Source organism: Trachurus japonicus, chromosome 7 (assembly GCF_045865225.1).
Source record: "Trachurus japonicus isolate A0001 chromosome 7, Traja_1.0".
In the NCBI taxonomy this organism is placed as follows: domain Eukaryota; kingdom Metazoa; phylum Chordata; class Actinopteri; order Carangiformes; family Carangidae; genus Trachurus; species Trachurus japonicus.
The window spans coordinates 7562053-7583121 of record NC_140913.1 but is presented as its reverse complement, the minus strand read 5'-3'; the positions used below and the strand labels follow the sequence as shown (position 1 = coordinate 7583121).

At 41.0% G+C, this 21069-nt stretch overlaps 1 protein-coding gene across 1 annotated transcript in view; it reads right to left on the bottom strand.

The window, feature by feature from the left end:
• Positions 1–7672, bottom strand: part of LOC146984117 (tumor necrosis factor receptor superfamily member 14-like) — an 8542-nt gene extending 870 nt beyond the window's left edge. The window contains exons 1-4 of the mRNA XM_085783132.1: positions 7565–7672; positions 5532–5625; positions 4634–4759; positions 29–184 (exon numbers count right to left, since the gene is read on the bottom strand). Coding sequence (XP_085639258.1) covers positions 29–184; positions 4634–4759; positions 5532–5625; positions 7565–7606 — 418 coding nt within the window. The 5' untranslated portion in view covers positions 7607–7672. The remainder of the gene's footprint in view (positions 1–28; positions 185–4633; positions 4760–5531; positions 5626–7564) is intronic.
• Between the last annotated feature and the right edge of the window lie 13397 nt (positions 7673–21069).

Sequence of the window (21069 nt, the reverse complement as noted above, 5' to 3'; positions counted from 1 at the left end):
TAGGCTACATGATGTTAAAGAAACCAACCTTTTTCACTGATGTATTGTCCTGAACGACATGTTGTGTGTTTCCTTCCTGCCAGACAACTGTTCCCTTTAGTGTCTATACAGTAGTGTCCTTCCAGTGGTTCACAAACTGTATCTGATGTTGTTGTACATGAATTCTTTGTTCTCAGACCAAAACCTGTCAACACACAGAGGTTACATATTTAGATACCAGCTAGATCTGTATACCACAGCATTTGCAGTGCCTCTCCTTGTGATACCTATTAAATAATATTATAAAGCTGTGACACAAAAGATGTGGACAAAATTGTTGGTACCCTTCTGCTTAAAGCAGAAGTAAGTGATATATTTGTGTTAATATAAGTCTTAAATAGTTATATCTTCCGACAGCAATCACTTACATATAGTGTTTGGTCTGAAACATGGGTCTGTCAGTCACTCTGCTCTGCTCTGAGCCGAGGAGAAAACATTTATCGTATCCTACAGTTTTTATCCAATGAGGAGAGAGAACGGCATGCAGGGCTGTGTGTGCAGCCAAGGGACGCTGTGAATGTGGTGACGTGGGGACGAGGACTGTTATGGTGCGTTCAAGGCAACTCGTAACTCGTGTTTTTCCGACCTGTGAAGTCGTACCAGTTCGATCTGGTACGAGTTCACGGGTCAGAAGTTACGAGTGGCCGTTATAGTGACTTTCACAGGTAAAACAGGTCGGAAAAACACGAGTGGGTTGCCTGAACGGCCTGGAACGCAGCATTAGCCAAAACGACCGGATCGCTTACTTCTGCTTTAAGAAAGAAAAACAAAAAAAAGGAAAGGATCATTCTCCAAGAAGCTTTGTGGACAGACGAGACAAAACTGGAGCTTTTTGATCCGAAACTGAAGCAATTCGTCAGGTCACATCAGCTCATCACATAGATGCAAAAATGAAGCATACAAAGAAAACAACACTGTACTGTGTGCTTTGCTGCACCTGGTACACAGTGTCTTGAGGGTTCAATGAAATCTCAAGACAATCAGGCATTGTGGAGCGAAAGGTGCTGCCCAGTGTCAGAAAGCCTGGTCTAAGTCACAGGTCAGGGGTCCTCAAACAGGGTAATGACCCCAAACACACAGATAAAAACACAGAATAATGGCTAAGAACAAAACACTGGACTGTTCTGAAATGGCCTTCAATGAGTCCTGATGTAAATCCTACTGATCATCTGTGGAGGGAACTGAAACATGCAGTCTGGAGAAGGCAGCCTTCAAACCTGAGACAGCTGAAACAGTTTTCTCATGAGGCGTCAACAGGACAGAAATCACCTGACTGCAGTGATTGCCTAAAAAGGTTGTGCAACAAAATATTAAGTTTAGATTAAGTTAAGGGTACCAATATTTTTGCCCAGTTACATTTTTTTTTTAATAATTCTTTTGAGCTGTAATTCAAAAGCAATGCCTGATTTTCATTTGTTAAAGCAGAAGTAAGTGGTCCGGTCGTTTTCGCTAATGCTGCGTTCCAGGCAGGCTTTTGAAATCGTAAATTACAGCTTCAAGTCACAACTTACGACTTTGTAGCGTTCCAGGCAACCCACTTGTGTTTTTCCGACCTGTTTTACCGGTGAAAGTCACTATAACGACCACTCGTAACTTCCGACCGGTGAACTCGTACCAGATCGAACTGGTACGACTTCACGGTCGGAAAAATACGAGTTTCCTTGAACGCACCATAACAGTCCTCGTCCCTACGTCGCCACATTCACGGCGTTCCTTGGCTGCACACACAGCCCTGCATGCCGTTCTCTCTCCTCATTGGATAAAAACTGTAGGATACGATAAATGTTTTCTCCTCGGCTCAGAGCAGAGCAGAGTGACTGACAGACCCGTGTTTCGGTACAAACACTCTATGTAAGTGATTGCTGTTGGAAGATATAACTATTTAAGACTTATATTAAAGCAGAAGTAAGTGATATATTTGTGTTAATAGAAGTCTTAAATAGTTATATCTTCCGACAGCAATCACTTACATAGAGTGTTTGGTCTGAAACACGGGTCTGTCAGTCACTCTGCTCTGAGCCGAAGAGGAAACATTTATCGTATCCTACAGTTTTTATCCAATGAGGAGAGAGAACGGCATGCAGGGCTGTGTGTGCAGCCAAGGGACGCCGTGAATGTGGCGACGTAGCGACGAGGACTGTTATGGTGCGTTCAAGGAAACTCGTATTTTTCCGACCGTGAAGTGGTACCAGTTCGATCTGGTACGAGTTCACCGGTCGGAAGTTACGAGTGGCCGTTATAGTGACTTTCACCGGTAAAACAGGTCGGAAAAACACGAGTGGGTTGCCTGGAACGCTACAAAGTCGTAAGTTGTGACTTGAAGCTGTAATTTACGATTTCAAAAGCCTGCCTGGAACGCAGCATTAGCGAAAACGACCGGACCACTTACTTCTGCTTTAACACAAATATATCACTTACTTCTGCTTTAATTTTCACAGATTTTTATTTATTTATTATTACTTTTGTCAGTTTCAAGGTGTTTCAGTCACAATTGTGGGTTTTTCCTTTTTTAGGGTACTGACAATTTTGTCCATGTCTTGTGAAACACGTAGTGGGGGATTCATCTATTTTATGTTCTTCACCACATGGGACTTCCAGCATTATTCCTACTTATTAGGGTCCGGGCAGCGCAGCTGCCAGGACACTATTGTATTCCTAGGAATTCTTCTTCTTCTTCTTTCTTTCTTTCTTCTTCTTCCAAGGAAGTCATACTTCCCATGGGCGAAAACTCACCAAACTTTGCACAAAGGTTCAGTCCCATGCCAGATTCACTCAACTCCAAGGACATGTGCCCCCCCCTCCCAGGGGGGGCACAATAAGCGTTTAAATTTAAAAATTTTAAAAATTCCTACCAAACCAACGGTAGATGCTACAGTGTTGAAACTTCACCACAATGTCGCCTCAATACTGCTGAAACTTTTGTCAACTTAAACTTATTACAAATTATGAAGTCCATCACTCTGTTTTTTTCAATAACTGTAAAACTTTTAAAATGTATCTCCTCCCACAATTTTTGCTCAATTGACACCAAACTTGCTACAGAGCATCTCCAGACCGTCCTCCACAAAACTTGTTTCTCGGATTTTTGATTAAGCAAAAATTGAGCCTACAGTGCATGAAAACGTTTGACTGTAAACAGTACTATAAACATATACCATCAAATTCTTGCTAAATACATTTTCAAACTTCCTGAAAAAAAATGACAATATTCTGGAGTCATGGTTGATGAAGTTTGGCAAATATCAGAATTTTAATTCAAAAACTGAATTTTCTAGAACATTTTGAATTCTGCTCTCATGGGAACAACTGCAGTCAATGTGAGACTGGAATTTATAAACATCATATTTTCTCTTATGAAGCAAAACACTTATCATTAAAAACAAATCACCAACATTTCCATGCTGTCAAGATGCAATTTATGTATTATCAGATTTTGTTTAGATGACTGAATTATTGACATTTTGACCATTTCATCACAACAGCTGCCCGGGCACTGGCTCACCTGAGTGGATAAATGAAGCTACACAGCAGGTCTCAGTACCAGCCAATTAGCTCAGTGAGTTAGGAGCTGGTTCTCGGTGTCAGAGATTGTGAGTTCGAGACCCAGCGAGGGAGAAGATGATGATGATGACAGTTTGAAATGGCAGATGTCCTCAAGCTATTTTGCTGTCTAAATGCAATTTATGTATTAACAGATTTTTGTTTAGATAACAGAAATCTGCGTCCACAACAGCTGCCCGGACACTGACTCCCTGAGTCTATTTGAGAAGACACACACCATGTCTCACTTCCAGATAATTAGCTCACTGAGTTAAGCGCTGGTTCTTGGTGTCAGAGGTTGTGAGTTCAAGACCCAGCCAGGATGATGATGATGACAAATCAAAATGTCAAATGTCCTCAACACGAAACACAAGACAATTGTCCTAATGGTGGCATCACAGCAAGCTTCTAAATTTAAAAATCCAAATAGCTTGGACTGGACCATCTGCGAAGGCTCCTAACATCTTAGGCTCATAGTAGATGTTTGACAAATACATATCATTATTTTACCTCAAAAACTGATTTTTCTTTTTCTGCCTACAAGACAGTGAATGGCTTACTCAATTTGTGAAGCCACTGTTGAACTGCCACTTGTCAATTAGCTCAGTGCGATAGACAACAGTCTTTGGTTCCCGAGGTTGTGGGTTCAATCCTCAACTGATGCAAATTGGACACTATAAGGACAACTGTCTTGTCTTCCTATTCTCCTGTTTGTTGCTCAGAATTGCCTAAATATGCCCAAAAGTAGCCCGGACCCGACCCATCGCTGCGCAGCAGCTATAATTGATATTAAACCTTGCTTAAACACAAGTGTCGGAGTGGTGTATGGCGCAGTGGGTAAAGCGGCCGCCCCATGTAGAGGCTACAGGCCCTGGTTCGACTCCCGCGTCGGGCATGCCCTTTCCTGCATGTCATTCCCCCTCTCTCTGCCTCCCCCTTTCCTGTCCATCTCTACTGTGTGCTATCAAATAAAGGCAAAAAGCCACAAAATATACTTGAAAAAAACAAAACACAAGTGTCTACTCCAAATGAAAAAGTAAGAACAGATATTTACCTGAAGAGCACTCTGTGCAGGGAAAACAATGTTTAAGTCCAGTTGGTTGATTCATAAATGAGCCCTGAATGCAGGGCAGACAGGAAGTACTCCTGAACTCGGTGCAGTCTGTTTTCACTCTATTTCCTGTTGAATAGAAAACCAACAATTCAATTTCATGTGATACGTCGTCATCATGAGGGAAATATTATCAAAAGTGACTTCCACTAGTTTTTTCCCCCTCAATGAGCACTTACAGCAGCTGCACTGTCAGTTCTTTCTACTGTTTGAGAAAAGCACTTAACAGCAACTGCTAGGATTCAAAGGGTGGATGACTGGTTAAAGGAAACAGAACTAAGGAAAATTATAGGGGTAGTTATGCTTGATTTTTCAGCTGCTTTTGACATTATAGATCATGACATATTGTTGAATAAATTAAAATGTTATGGATTTTTTTTTTTTTTGCCTTAGCATGACATCCCAGTTATCATAGTCATAGAAAGCAACTTGTTATTTTAACAGAGATGAAATCTGTGAAACAAAGTGTATCTCAAGGGAGTTGTCCTGGTCCTCTCTTGTACACAATATTTGTTAATGATTTCCTTTAGTGCTAAAAAGGCACATATTTCTGATGATTCTATGATTTATATTGCTGAAACAAATATAGTATATATTAAAATGGGAAGCAGTCGGTCTGCAATTAAGAGATATACAAAATATTTAGAGGTTTGGTTTACATGCATTATTGTTTTGGTTGTACACATCTTCTAGGAACAGGAACTTGTTGCTCTGTCTTGTGGTTTCAGAACATTCCTCCTCTCTTGATGAAATGAAGCATTGGTGCCATTAATTATATTAATTAATTCAGTCAGAGGTTAATTTCTTCTTTATGCCCCTTTATCATTCAGTTGAATCTTACCAGGTGGACACATAGGACAACATTCACTTCCTTTCAGATACTCTGCTGGATGACAAGTCAGTGTATATCCTCTGAAGACTGTTGTCATAAGTATCTGTGAAGAATGAGACAAAGTGTTTTAGCGTCAGTGAAGCCTGGTTGAGATGTTGACATGGTCCAGCAGGTCGAAGGGGAGGAGACACTGATGGAGGAGAGAGAGAAGAGAGGACACGTGGTTCTACTGAATCTGTTTCATTATTGTCTGTTAGTGACAATGAAACACACAAACAATTTACACTCTATATTAGGCTCATAACAAGCAGTGACATGGGAGTGTTGTTGTTTTTTAATCTTCTGGAGGTGTATATTTTCTTATATTTATTTATTTATCCTTGCCTATATTAATATCAATTTAAATCACTTGCTTTGAGCAGCCTACTCTGTTGTATGAAGTATCCAATCATGTTGATAAGTTTTGTGCAATGGTATGGAAATGTTTGTATTGTTTGTTAAGTGGATGTTTGTGTTTTTATTGTGTGGCAAAGCAGTTTCCCCTTGGGGATCAATAAAGTTTTCTAATCGAAGTCATGCTCCAGTCATAATCTCCCCCAGTTTTTCCAATGTATTTTTCTAATTGTATATGATTAAGACTGCACAGTGGTACAGTCATGAGCACTGTCACCTCACACTGTTGCCTTGACCCCCAGGCCTGGAGCCTCTCTGGGTTTGCATGTTCTCCAGGGCCCTGTTTCACAAAGCAGGCTCAACAAACTCTGAAGCTAATCTCGATCTCCAAGTTGACTGAGCCTGTGTTGAGTGTTCGGTTTCAGAACAGATGATCAGAATTAGTTCAATCAACTCTGAAAGTCTGAGGGAAACACGTTCACGGTGAGCACAAAACCCATCATCAGTGGAGCGCAGATGACAGGATACATGATGACAGAAAGCAGAGTAAGGAACAAAGCCACTTATTTCACACTTTCACTATTTTAATACAGCAGCTGCAGTTACACAGCAGTACTTGTTGGGATGAGATTGCAGAGCTTGTTAATAAGTAATGTGAAGTGACAATGTGATGCGTTAATTTGTGTCAAATATACTGGTAAATAAACTATAGAAGCATATCAATATACATATTCTATACCAACAACATTTATGTATTTTAATTTGATTATAGGTAAATTGTCTAATTCAGATATAATCCACATGGCAGTGACTTACTATAGCTACATCATGGTAGCTCATCAGAGCTAGTGCCTATATAAAGGGTACGTTCACCATTTATCTTTTTTGATAATAGGCTACTTAAGGCTGTGGGTCCTTTTATCGACTTTGAATGATGTTATAATTTTGAACCCTAAAAGAATTAAAAAGAAAATAGAAAGGCTCGCACACCGCAAGGCTCCAAAATGCAGTCCATTTATTCACAGGAGAAATGTAACGTTTCGAACGACAACTGCTCTTCGTCAGACAAGTTCTTGGCACGGATGTGCGTGTGGCTTTTTCCTTTTTTGATAATTTTGAACCCTGCAACAGTTTCTGCTGTTTTTGTGATTACACTCTACGACCTGTAGTTTCCCACGTGATTGTGAGTAAATTAATATTCCACAGACTGTGTGTGATGGTTTTCATCAGCCTGCATATAAAATCATTAGGCCTATACCACAGGAGGAGGATGAACCATTTGTTGCTACTGGCTGAGGGGCCAGAGGTTAACTGTACATCTTCAATATTATATATGACAATATCTGCTCACGCTATGAAAACATGCACGGACGTGTTTTATAACAGAGTGTGTTTTCCTACAGCGTGACAATCTGTTGTCTTGCTGATGTGTTCAGTATTATACTATATTATTGGTGAAAAATTGCATAAATTCTGCTTCAATTACAAATCCCCACTATATGTAATATTAGATGCGGGCAAAGACGACTATTAGTGACCAAAGCCTCTTTGACAATAGACAAGAGCCAGAAAAGTAAAAGGTTTCCACAATCAGAGATCATGCAGAGAAAGAGAAACTTCCTGAAATAATCTGCAATAAACTATTTTACCAGCAAAGTAGCAGCTGTCAAATGATTTCTACAAGATGTCATCTTAAAAGGCAGCTTTGTTGTTTTCTTGCTCTGTAGAATGACGTCACTGAGATCTGGGATGAGGTGAGTTTGGAGAACATCTGGAAGCAGAAAGTATTCATGTAAAATCAGCAGTGACCAGTAGATCACCTGGTTCCTGTGGGACACAGTGATCTGGATCTTTAAACAGGAACTGGTTTGAACCAGTCTAAGATAAAGCATCCTTTGTGTTTTCCCCAGATTAGAGACGAAGAGATAAATCCTCAGGCACAGGTCACTTCTATAAGGGTCAAATGGTTGAATGTGATGTGTTCTTCAAACTTATAAATACCTTGGAGCAGTTATTGAAGGCAAACTAACCATTGAGGCAAACTGTGAAGCTGTGTACAAAAGGGGAAACCAGCACCTGTTCTGCCTGAGAAAACTGTCCTCCTTCCACATTAACAACACTGATGAATTTATTTAACAATGCTTTTATCGAGTCAATTTTATCCTTCTGCTTGTTCTCATGGTTTTTTAAGACAGGGACTGCTTATAAAGGAGGTAATGGAATATAATTGCTTTAAATATGACATTTAAATTGGGGAATCATGTTACTACATGAAGTGTCAAGTGGTTTAACACCATTTAACCACCATTTAATCATCCAGCCAAAGTATACAGAAATACATTACTTGAATAATCCAAGGGAATACACTACAGATTACATTGTAGGACATAATCAGTAATCTGTAGGGGATCAGACTGACTGTTTTCAAATGAGACATGACCAGAGAAGTGGAGGACAGATTGAACAAGAGTCCTCATAAAAACCCGATTCAACCCATGAAAAAAACATTTTGAGTTAGTGAGTTTCATGAACTGACACATGAAGAAGTAGCAGGAGTTTTCACCTGTATTACACTGAGCTTGATCCAAAGTACATAGAAAGTAATATGACTTACGTGACCGAGTCGACTAAGCACTTTCCTTTTACAGAGAAAAGACGCTTCACATGGCCTCGGAAACATTGGGACAGTGGGAGGGATTCGAGGGATTTTTCTGTGAGGACAATGCTGCTGTTGTTTGGTCAACAATGAGGGTAGGCCTGTTCCTGCCTCTGTGTGGTGGTTCTGGGACAGACCCTAACAGATAGGCCTATTAGAAGGAGAGAGATGAGACCTCTTTGACACATGAACCCACACTGATAAGAAGACTTCTACACAGTGATAAGTTAGGTGTCTTATTAAAATCATATTCAATCTACTCCATGGTCACATGACTTCAATATCATCACACCAAATCTCCAACTTGAATGAAGCTCTTTAAGCCTCTCCTCTTACACACTTTGTAATGGTTTAAAAGAGCTGTTAAATTTGTCTTACATTACAGCTCTGTTACACATCATACATGTAGTCCACAGTGTAGGGGGGTGAGGAGATTGGACCCAAAAGCAGACAAAACGCAGGTTTGGTGACACAAAAGAGTTTAATTCATTCACAAACTTGCAGGGGGGAAACACTGGCACACGGGGCAGGACACACCCAATCCTCTGCCCTGCCACACTTCCTTGTCAGCCTCATCATTTCCACCTTTTGTTCCCATAACATTGAGACAGTCATATTAACTATAAAGCATAGTTGCCATCTGTATTTGGTCAAGTGCTCCTTTATGACCAGTTGTGACCTGATGTTTCTCAACAACAAATCACATGGAAACAGGTGTTGATGCCATTTGGCTGCTGAGCCGCAGAAGATCACCACCCATGTTTAATTTAATCTGGCAATGCTTGAAGTACAATTACATACTGTAGTTAGCATACTGGTCCAGTAGAGGGAGGGAGTGTCCAAACTTTGAACCTTATCTGACCCCAAATTCCTCTTGAGCCTTGAAAACAGTACAGTGTTTACAAAGCTTTGCTTACACAGAGGACATGCAGAAACAGTGGTACTGATCATCTTCCTTCAACTAAGTGTGACCCCTTAAAGCAGCAGCATGTTGGATTTTAATGGTATCTGTGACAAGAGGTTATCTCCACTTTATTAGTAGCTACAGTATTCCCCTCATGTTAATGACTGAGATAAAAGTCATAGTTCATGATAATGCATATTGAACTGTATTTGTTGTCTATGTTTCACATAAAATAGAAGACAATAATAAACACATTTACTCACAGTTGATTGAAATTGTATTGAACACAAAAGCTGAACACTTAAAGAGTGTGGTGACTATCCAAAAACAAAAACCTATTAGTCACCATGGCTTGAGGAAGAACTTTACTTGAGTTCAGAGGAAAAAAGAAAAGAAAAAATGAGGTTGTGCAAGGTTGGTCTCTTTGGGTGACGTTCACATTTATTGCAACAAAAAAGGTTATTAACAAACAGAAAAAATGCCATGTAGGTGATGTGGATTGTCCCCGGTTCGAATCCCACATCGGGCAGACCTTTCCTGCATGTCATTCCCCTCTCTCTGCCTCCCCCTTTCCTGTCTATCTCACTATGCACTATCAAATAAAGGCAAAAACGCCAAAAAATATACTTTAAAAAAAATAAAAAATAAGACTTGCACAAGACACTAACTAAAGAGTGGCTCCTACAAAGAGTCAAAAGCTTAATTTACCGCATATATAGAACGAGAGCCTTGGTGCTAAAGTCTTTGTAGCTTTTAATGATCCTGATGAAGCACTGTGAGCCATCACCAGGACTGATTATTTCATTGGACAGAGTCACCTGCTCTGTCCTCGTGTTTCTTAGACATGTGAGTTTGGGTCCATCAGGTGTCCTCCTGAGTCAAAAGGGAGGGAGTGGACATAAAATACTTCTTTAATGTCTATAATTTGTGACCCTGCAGTAATGTTCCTGTTATAATGTTGTACCTGTTCAAGTGACTGTCTGTGATGCATTGAATGTGTATGGGGCTCAGACAGGTTGGATGAGAAAGCTAGGGGTCAGGGCAAGTGTGAGGAAGACAGAGGCCTGTGGGTGTGCACTTTGTTTGGATCTCAGGATTTAATTTAGGCTATTTGACTGTCTATGTTATTGGTAAATAAATGTATCTTGCATTATCCAGTTGAACTGCATCAATCTATGCTGGGTATTAAAGCAACTCTATGGAACTATTTCACCCTAAAATGCAGTTTCAAAATCATTTTGTCATTTCAGCCCCTGCCCTTTACACACTGAACCTGGCTGGCCTAGTATTGCACTATATAACTTTGGTTGCCTGTCTGGCTCCCTCTAACAAGAACATGTATCACCTCTGCAGCAACACATCACACACTAACATCGCCACCTCTCTCCTTGCAGGCTCCTGAGGGTGGTGACCCATGACGGACAAAGTGCTGAGTGGGCAGGCCATCCAATAGTCCTACCCTCCTCATTTCATCTGCAGAGGTTAAGAACTCTGTGGCTGTGGTGGTTTCCACTGAACCAAGAGGCGAGACAGAGAAAGAGGAGGAAGAGGAAGAGGGGGAAGACATGCCAGGCCAGAACGGTAAAAGGAGTCAGGGAGAAAAGGCAACAGGAAGTTTAGTTTATTTATTTATTTATTTATTTCATTCATTGAGCATAAAAACAAAAAAATAAAACTTGTAAAATAAAAAAGGACAATACTGTAACTCTTGAATGAGGGGCAGAAAGAAGCAAACTTATATTATCTACCCCTTGTTACAAAGAATTAATTCACAAATTAGATAATATAAATCCAAGCAAAGAAGAAATGTAAGTAGAAGAAGAAAAACATCAACAAACAACAACGTCTACAACAAAAAGTGGCATAAAGTAACGGCTGCAGCCCAGCCATCTACTCATCATCCTAGTACATTTCCAGGTATGAAACGCTGACATGCTACATGCAGTATACACACAAATTTACCATCACATGCACACATACTGTAAGTGGTACCACATGTCCTGGAGAGGCAGAGAGAGGTAGGCAGGAGGTGGAGATGGCCCACTTATTTAGCTCTGTGAATGTTCTCTAAACTGTCAAGTAATGTCTCACTGCAAAAACATTCCTGATGAATTTAAAAAAAACAATGTGTAATAAAATGGCTGGTCTTCTTGCTATCTGGACCATTACTTTGCTGTGATCTGGGATACAAACCCTCTGGAATTGCTTAGCTACTTGATAATTCGATATCGTTTGTGCCCGAGTCCCAAATTTCCGATAGTACCTGAAGCAGCCTGTAAATTTCAAAGCGTCAGTGCCGTGACAGACGTGAAAGCAGACAGGAAACAAAACTCTAAAGTCTGCAAACATGTGTGTGACGATTTAACGTTACACGAATGTTACAGACACTTTTAGAAAGATAAAAATAGAAGATGTTGGTGTAATGTGGGGGTGTGGTTTGTGTTTTACTAGCCTATCTCTAACTTTAGAAGTTTGTGGGGACTTCCGGGGACAAAAACTGCGAAACGTTGTAAAACAACCACAAAAACTGTCTGTTTGGTTCAGTCATGAATGGTTAATCAGTTGCCTCAACATGGAGACTACTGCGTCAAAATGGAGACGTTACTTTCGTTTTAGATTTGACTCCCTCCTCATCCATGAAAAGGTTGGTTTTGCACTTAGGATTTCAGTTTGAACTCTCATTATTGTTCTTATCGTTATAACCAGGTCAAAATTGACCCTAACACCACAAATGTCATAATTTTAACCAGAGCATTTTAGAATTTTGTGGAATTTTTTTTTTTTTTTAATTTTTTTTAAATTTAGTTTAAATTGAGGTTCCTGACAAAGTAACAGCCTTGATCCTATAAACAAATTTATGTGGTAGGCTACTTGTATGCATTTAAAACCTGAACCGAACACCAGAGAAAGGTTAAACTACAAAAAACATTTGTCTATTTTATAATGAGATCTAGGCTATTGACATAGAGTTGTCATTATTATTATAATGACAACTCTATGTCAATTATTATTATATAATACTACTACTACTACTACTACTAATAATAATAATAATAGCCTAATAATTATTATATACTACTACTACTAATAATAATAATAATAATAATAATAATTATTATTATTATATATCCTCTATATATGATCAACTGCACCTTTATTACCTGTAAAACCAAATATCACAAGGAAACATATTCATAGTTTTTGTCTAGTCATACAGTAGCAGTTCGTCCATTTAGAAGGTTTAAACCATAGACTGTAGGATTATGCTCTTCTATTAATATACACTGTTACTGACCTCTAGTGGTTGAAATCACCTCCACTAGTGAATTGTGCATGTTGCATACTAACAACACCAAGAGCTGGTTAAAGATAAAATAGTAAAATAAATCTGTCTTTTATTTATTGATTTATATCAACTTAGTAGAGGTAGCCTATGCTTAATGAAGAAACTGGCATTTTATTTTGACATAGGCTAATGTACGAGTTGTAGTAAAAAAAAAAGCAACTGGACTTCCTCTCTTGTTTGAAGACGTTTCACCCCTCATCCAAGAGGCTTCTTCAGTTCTGAGGCCAATGCAAGAAACCCACGTATTTAAACCCAGAGTGGGTGGTCCTATATTTGGTCTCTGGTGAAACGAAACTCACATGACCACACCCCCGAGACTTGAGTCACATGACCACACCCCTGAAACTGGGGGGGTGGTCATGTGAGTTTGGTTTCACCAGAGACCGAGACCACGTCTTCATACAAGAGAAGAAATCCAGTTCCTTTTTTACTACAACTCCACAAGAATAAGATGACCTGGATGACTGAGAACCTTCACGGACCTAATGAACAGTAGTTATGGTAAAACTGTATTTGCATGGAAAAGTCCACATGGTCCAGCAGAGGGAGTGAGTCTTCAAGCACATCTGATTCTAAGCTCAAACTACAAAGCTCTGCTTACAAAGCAGAAGTGCTACTTTTAAAGTGGAATGTGTTGGATTGAATGGCATCAGTAGAGGTGTGGTGATGAGCTTTGAGTGACCTTGAGTATTACAACCTGATGTTCAAACTTGAGTTGTTGTCCTGAGTGAAGGAGTTTAATCGGATGTTCTTGTGGGGATAGCATGTAGCCACAAACTGACAGGTATCACCAGCTTGTTCAGTGATAAACTGTTGGTCATTTAGATTTGGTTGCTTACATTCTTGTGCCAGCCTCTTATCACACCATCTTCAGACACTGCCTCAGCTCCCCCAGCCAGTAAATCCTGCTCACCTGCCTGCCTATATTCACCAGGGCCCCACACCACTTTATGCGTTGTTACAACCAATTTTGCCTTCATTTCAATGAAATTACTTCCTAAGTGACATGTTTTTACCAACAGGAAAATGTCAAAATCATAGGCAGGCAGGACGAGTGAGTCAGGCCTTTGCACACACACACACACACACACACACACACACACACACACACACACACACACACACACACACACACACACAAACAAGAAGGAAAAAAGGCAGGAAGAGGTCATGACAGAAAATATTTGGACAAGCAGGAAAAACCGGCTGGAATGTTATGACTTAAAAGCAGCCATTTAGACTTTCTGTTACATTCTGATGAGAACGGATGTGTAGGAGGTGCAGTGGGGTGTTCATCAGAAATGATAAGAACACAGAGGTTAGAGCAGGGGGAGTAAGTAAGGGATAATGTAGCCTATAGTTAGGAGGTTGCTAAGGGATAATGCCCGACGAGGTGTCTATTATCAGAAATTAATGGATGACGCGGATTAAATTCAATAGAGCCGTGTAATAATTAAGCAATAGGCAGAGGTGGGAGAAAGTCCCTATGTTGCAAGTCCAAGTAGAGTCTCAAGTCTTTGCTCTCAAGTCCCAAGTCAAGTCCAAGTCCTTAGATTTTTGTTTCGAGTCCCAACCAAGTCCTAAGATTTTTTTTCAAGTCCCAACCAAGTCCTTAGATTTTTGTTTCGAGTCCCAACCAAGTCCTAAGATTTTTTTTCAAGTCCCAACCAAGTCGATTTTTGATCCAAACGGTCACGATTGTTGGGACCAACAATCGTAAATACTGAACATGTTTAATATTTACGATTGTCACCGCCGACCGTTTTACGAGCCGATTGTTGGGAGAATTTAAATCTTAAAACACCACACACTACAGGAGAATCTCATAAAATACTCTTAAGAGCCAAGATAATCGGGCGATTTTTGTCTTTGGTCGGAAGGGGGGAAATCGGGGCAAAATCAGCCAGATTATCTTTATGTGTGGTATAGGCATTAGTGTGTTGGCATTAATTATACAGCCAAGACTGATAACAGGAGTGGGTTCTATAGAACGTCTCTGGCTGCTACAGTAACATTGATGTGACACTTTTTAAAATATTTTAGGCTGTGTCCGAAATCACCCCCTACTCACTATATAGTGCACTATATAGTGACCACGCCATTTTGTAGTGGTGTCCGAATGTTTAGTGATTAATGTTCACTATATAGTGCACTGAATCTATCCCACAATTCACCGCGAAATGTAGTGAGCATCGATGGTCACTAACCGGAGCAAGATATCCCATCATGCATTGCGGCCGGTCACGGATCGACGCCGTTAACACACCGGCCCAGAACGACCGGTGTAGCTACCAAATAAATGCAGTAGTGCAGCAGCCTCAATAAATGTGTCCAGCTGCCAGAGTTGTCCGGTCACGGCTTCCACAGACTCCCACAACAAACGTCGGAGCAAATTTCCTAACAAGCTTTATAAACTGACCACAGACTCTGGATAGCGATGCTAATTTCTGTTAGCCCGTCTATGGTGTTTTACATTAACGTTAGCATTAAGCTAGCGGACATTATGCTTAGTTGTGACACTGGCTGTGTGTGTTTTGAATGTTGTTTCAAACTATGTGGGTTTGATTGAACATCTTTGATGCTTAAATATATATATATTCGCTTAATATATTGCTTTACTCCTCTACACCGGCCGTTGCCATGGTTGTATCCATGGTACCTGCACCAGCTGTTACAATCGCTGTCGGAACGTTTTAATTACGCGACGTAATACGTCATTAACTGTGCGGCGGAGTAGTGTCCGAAAGTGTTTTTTTTATTTGACCAGTGAGTCCACTATATAGTCCACTATATTGAATTCACTATATAGGGAGTAGGGAGGAGGGAATGAGTGAATGATTTCGGACACAACCTTAATTTGTGCTAGCTGCTTGTGACTTGACTTGAATTCAAGTTTTTGCTCTCAAGTCCAAGTAGAGTCTCAAGTCTTTGGCATCAAGTCCCAAGCGAGTACAAGTCTTTTTTTGATTTGATCAAGCAAGTCTTAAGGGTGCACTCACACTAGGCAATCGTACCGTGCCCAAGCACGTTTGCCCCCTAAAGTCCGGATTCTATTGCTGGTGTGAGTGCAAGCGTTCCGTGCCTGAGCACGGTACACTTCCCTGGCCCGGCACGGTTGGGAGAGGTGTGCTTGGGCACGGTACGCTTGGCCAGGAATGCGCACACGTAATGCGCTGCGGGCTCGTTCTCCACCACGTGTCTGCAACCGCATGTAAACAACAGTCACTTATCGATTACGTCGCGCTGTAAACATCGCTAGTTAACGTCGCTAGTTAACGTCGCTTTGATTAAACTTCAAGATAACCATGACAACCGGTCAAAGCGCCGTTCTTTCAGCAGTCAGAGCGCATCCGCCGTGTTGTTATATCAACGTGATGACGTTTGTGTCGGAGGCAACCGTGCTTGAGCACGCTTGGGTTCGAGGTAGTGTGAGTGCGGGCCAGCGGGGGACAGGGGAGGGGGGGCATTCGGGCTTCAGCACGGCACGGATCAACTGGCCCTAGTGTGAGTGCGCCCTAAGTCATCAAAATCGGGACTCGAGTCCAAGTCAAGTCTCAAGTCTCAAGTCCAAGTCCACACCTCTGGCAATAGGCCTACATCACGACAGGCCGTGGTATACTCTCACCTATAGGCTACATTTGTAAAGTGCTGCAGTGTTCATCATGATGTGCAGATTTAGAGGCTATATATTCAGTTATCAGTGATTACAGATCTGGGGCCTGTTGTTCGAAACCTAGATAAGGGATTAAGCCGGGATATGTTGGTTATCCTGGCCTAATTTAGCCTCAAGTCGGTTGTTCGAAAACTGGATACCTTTATCCTGGTCAAGTTACTATGGTGATTTATTCTCTGCAGGTAGCCTGCTCCTGGCCAGGCTAACAGCCAGGCTTAGTTGATTCTGTTGTCTTTATCTGTGAAGTCAGCAGTCACTCTGATCAGAAATCAATGTGTTTCATACATGTTCTTATATTGGCCTGATTTTTAAACAAATAAAATGCATTAACAATAATCAAAAAAGATGAAACATTTACAATATTTATTAGGCTTTTTTTCGCCTTCAAAATTATTTTCATAAAATATGTTACCATTATATTGGCCTAAATATTGGTTGAGGTAAGAAAATACCTGTGTGCAGGGACATGGGCGCCGCCATTAGCCCAGCTGATCCATACCGGAAGTCACGACCGGAAGTTGCTCTTCTTCGTGTATATTATTTCTATGTTATTCTAAGAACCCCTCTCTCTCTCTCTCTCTCTCTGGCCTGTCTATAGCGTCTACCTGCTCTTTTTACTAAACTTAACCAACTCCTTTCTTCATTGCCTAACCCTAACCAAAGCACCCACCAACACATTTCATTTATTTTTTCTCTCTCTCTCTCCTGGTCTGCTGTCAGCAGGAGCGGCGCTAGCCGTTAGCCGTTCGGCGTTTTTTAAATAACTCAATAACTTAATAAACGATCCATGCAAAAAAAATATTTTATAGCTCAATCATGTTGTAACTAAGATATCCGCTGGAAAACAATATTTTATTATGGACCATTGAGTTACTGAGTTATTTTTTTTATCTACATAGAAATGATACACATGAAGAAGAGCAACTTCCGGCCGTGACTTCCGGTATGGATCAGCTGGGCTAATGGCGGCGCCCATGTCCCTGCATACGGGTACTCTTGAAAAAACGCTCCGACGCTCCGTCGCTGTCGCTCCGAGCCCCAGCGTTTTTTCGCCTGGGCGATAAAACGCTCCATCGCTCGTTTGTATTGATTTAACATGTAAACTCGTCGCTCGTTCTAAAAACAAAAGGTCCGGTGTGAACGCAGCTTAAGCTTTAAGACAGCAATGGTGGGTTTTTTTTTTTCCTCTTCTTTTTTTTTTAGAGAGGTTAGTCACCTGACGTCAGCATTAAGTTCCTGTTGATTGGAGGAAAGTGGCCACACCTGTCCTCTCATCGGTGAATCTGTGATCAATCTCTGTGGTCTACTGACGAGAGAAGTTACACCTGGCTTGACAAAGCCGCCCCTCCTCAGCCTGGCTCGGCGTTCCAACAACCAACTAAACCAGGATGGACTTATGAGACTTTGTCCAACCTGGCTTTTCCACTTAATCCTGGATATCTTTATTCTACTTTTCGAACAACAGGCCCCTGGTTTGACTTGAGCCAGACTTTAAAATGCCGTTTAAAAATAACAAAGGTAGAGCAGTCTCTGGTTAACAGGCTGCTCCAGAAGTTCATTAAACCGATCTTGTTCATGTTTGCTTGTTTTTTTGCTTTGACAGTAGAGCCTCCTATCATTCGCCCTCAGCCACCACTCAATGCCATATTGCACCTGGCAGATATTAGCTATGAAAAGCCAATTGAAAAACAATGTGAGAAAAAAACAGTATTATGTTTATGTTGTGCATTCGACTGAAGTGGAGGAAGTGTAGCTGCTGACTCATGGTCTGACCAGATGATTGCTCAAGGATTTCTCATGATCATCACTCAGTCAGTGGTCAGATTTTAGGCGACTTTTAAAAGTCATGGCCTATGTTGACGCTCACCTGACTTGTTTTTTCAATTATAATTGATATGGGGAACACATCTGGTTACACAGAGCCCTCTCCTCTCCTCTCCTCTCCTCTCCTCTCCTCTCCTCAGTATATTTTTGAACTGTCATTTTCTGTTGTACTTTGTAGTTTGGCCTTGGTGTCTCGTACTCTCTGTGTGTTTCCGCAGATCCACCGGAGCTCCATCTCTGCAACAACCGCTGCCTGCATCGCCCCCCCTCCCACCCTTTCCCCTGCTGTTAGACCGGCCTCCCCTCCCTTCCCATGGACCAGTCTACCACCCAGTCCTCCCATCGAGCTGGCCAGCTCTCCCTGCCCCCCCCTCACTAGAGGCTGCCTTCATCAACTCCTGCTAACATTTCCATGTTTCCCACATTCTGTGACAAACTGTAAACTGTTTTCTTGTCTGTAACAACATCTGTTGCACGTCTGTCCATCCTGGGTGAGGGATCCCTCCTCTGTTGCTCACCCTGAGGTTTCTCCGATTTTTCCCTGTTAAAAGGGTTTTCCATAGAGTTTTTCCTCAGTGGATGTGAGGGTCTAAGGACAGAGGATGTTGTTACGATGCCATGTAAAGCCCTTTGAGACAAACTGTTTGTAAAAACGGGCTATACAAATAAAATTGCCTTGCCTTGCCTTGCCTCGCCCTATCATCATCATCGTCATCATCAACATTTCATCTCATACACTCACGAACAATACATAATAAACAAAAACATCATCAACAACAGTAGATAATAAATAAATGTGTTTATTTAATGCACAAACCTCTGGTACAGGTGTTAAAATTCACAAAGTGACGTCAGCTCGGTTAGATGTCTGAATTGATCAGTTCCTGTTTTATTTTGTAGTTCAGTTCTTGTGCATTTTGTTCTAGTGTTACTTCCTGTGTTTTCCCTCCACACTCTCCTTGCACACCTGTCCTGTGTTTCACCTTGTCAGCCCTGCCCTGCTCTTTGTGTGTCTCCACCAATCAGTTTTCTTTCCCCTCCTATCTCCTCACCTGTTGCTTGCTGCTTTGATTTGTTCTGTTAGATTTCTTGTAGCTACTGTTAATTTTACTATAATATTTCCTTCAGCTCAGGGTTTACTTACTCTCAGTCTTCTCAGTGTAGTTGATCTCTTTTGAGCTCCAGTTAGTTAATAAACTGAATATTTATAAGAATAAAGAAATGAAGAAACGGGAAACGTTAAGGCGGCCGCCCCATGTACTGTACAGTGGAGGCTACAGTCCTCAACGCAGGGGTCCCCGGTTCGAATCCCACGTCGGGCAGACCTTTCCTGCATGTCATTCCCCCTCTCTCTGCCTCCCCCTAATACTGTGTGCCTTATCAAATAAAGGCACAAACGCCAAAAAAATATACTTAAAGAAAAAAGAAAAGAAATGAAGAAACTGTGGCCTATTGAGTTCAAAGTTAAGGTATTATAATGTGTTATAATTGTTAGTAACTCGCTGACAATGCCAACATCGATAATGCATTATAATGTTAGTTGTATGCTCTTGGTGAAACGGTTAGCATCGTCGCCTACGGTGCAGGGGATCTGGGTTCAAAACCAGGTCAGGGCCAGTAAATGCTCTGTCTTTTCATTAGGGCTGTGTTAATCTGAAAACAGTAGGATTGAATAAAATTATGTTGTTTTTAAGAAATCTTGCAAGACATTGTTTTACTGTTTAATTTTCATTGAATATAAGAAAGTAGGGATAAGCAGTCAACTAGTATAAAATAACATAACGCCGTGGACTGGTCTTCCTCCTGTCCTCCCCAATTTTTTCAGTCACCAGCCGCCACTGACGTATATTATGTATATAATACCTGACCTTATAAGTCATGATAAAATGCTTTATAGTGTGTTATGATTATTGTTATAAAGCATTATGATTTATGAGTGTTTATAACTATAGTTATACAGTGCTATAACTGCATTATAACTCATTATAAAAGGGTTCCATGGAGTTTTTCCTCAGTCGATGTGAGGGTCTAAGGACAGAGGATGTTGTTACGATGCCATGTAAAGCCCTTTGAGACAATCTGTTTGTAAAAACGGGCTATACAAATAAAACTGCCTTGCCTTGCCTTGCCTTGCCTTGCCTTGCCTTGCCTATAAGTATGGTTATAATGCGCTATAGAGATAGGCTTCAAATAAAGTGTTACCAATGTGTCAATTATTGAGATAAGACAAGAATTATCATCTACCACCACTTTAATACTGTGTGTTCAGTCGTAGTTGACCGGCCTAAACAGCTGAACCCGACCGAGTTTTTTTTATTTTTTTAATGCAGCCACATCAGCACGGCTGCATCTTCGCGCAGCCGCCTTGCTGCGGCTGCATCACTACACGGCCGTTAATGGCATTTGCCAATTTTGCCCTATGGCCAGTCCATCGGTGTCTACCACAAAAGGAGATTGAACAGGGTTTTTTCCTTTTCTTCTGTTGTCTATAACCAAACAAACAAAACAAATGAATTAATTAATCAACAACATGGTCTGACAGAATCACCCATTACTGTAAACCATCATAACATTTTCTCTGACTGCACACATACCTTGATTGGATGTTTTTTCTAACTACAATGATGCCAATCAATAAAACCACTGTAGCTACACTGCAGACCACAATCACTGGCACATTTGGACTGTTCTGCTCTTCTCCACATTCAGCGTCACTTTCAGTAGTTCCTGGTTTTATCAACTGACTTCCTG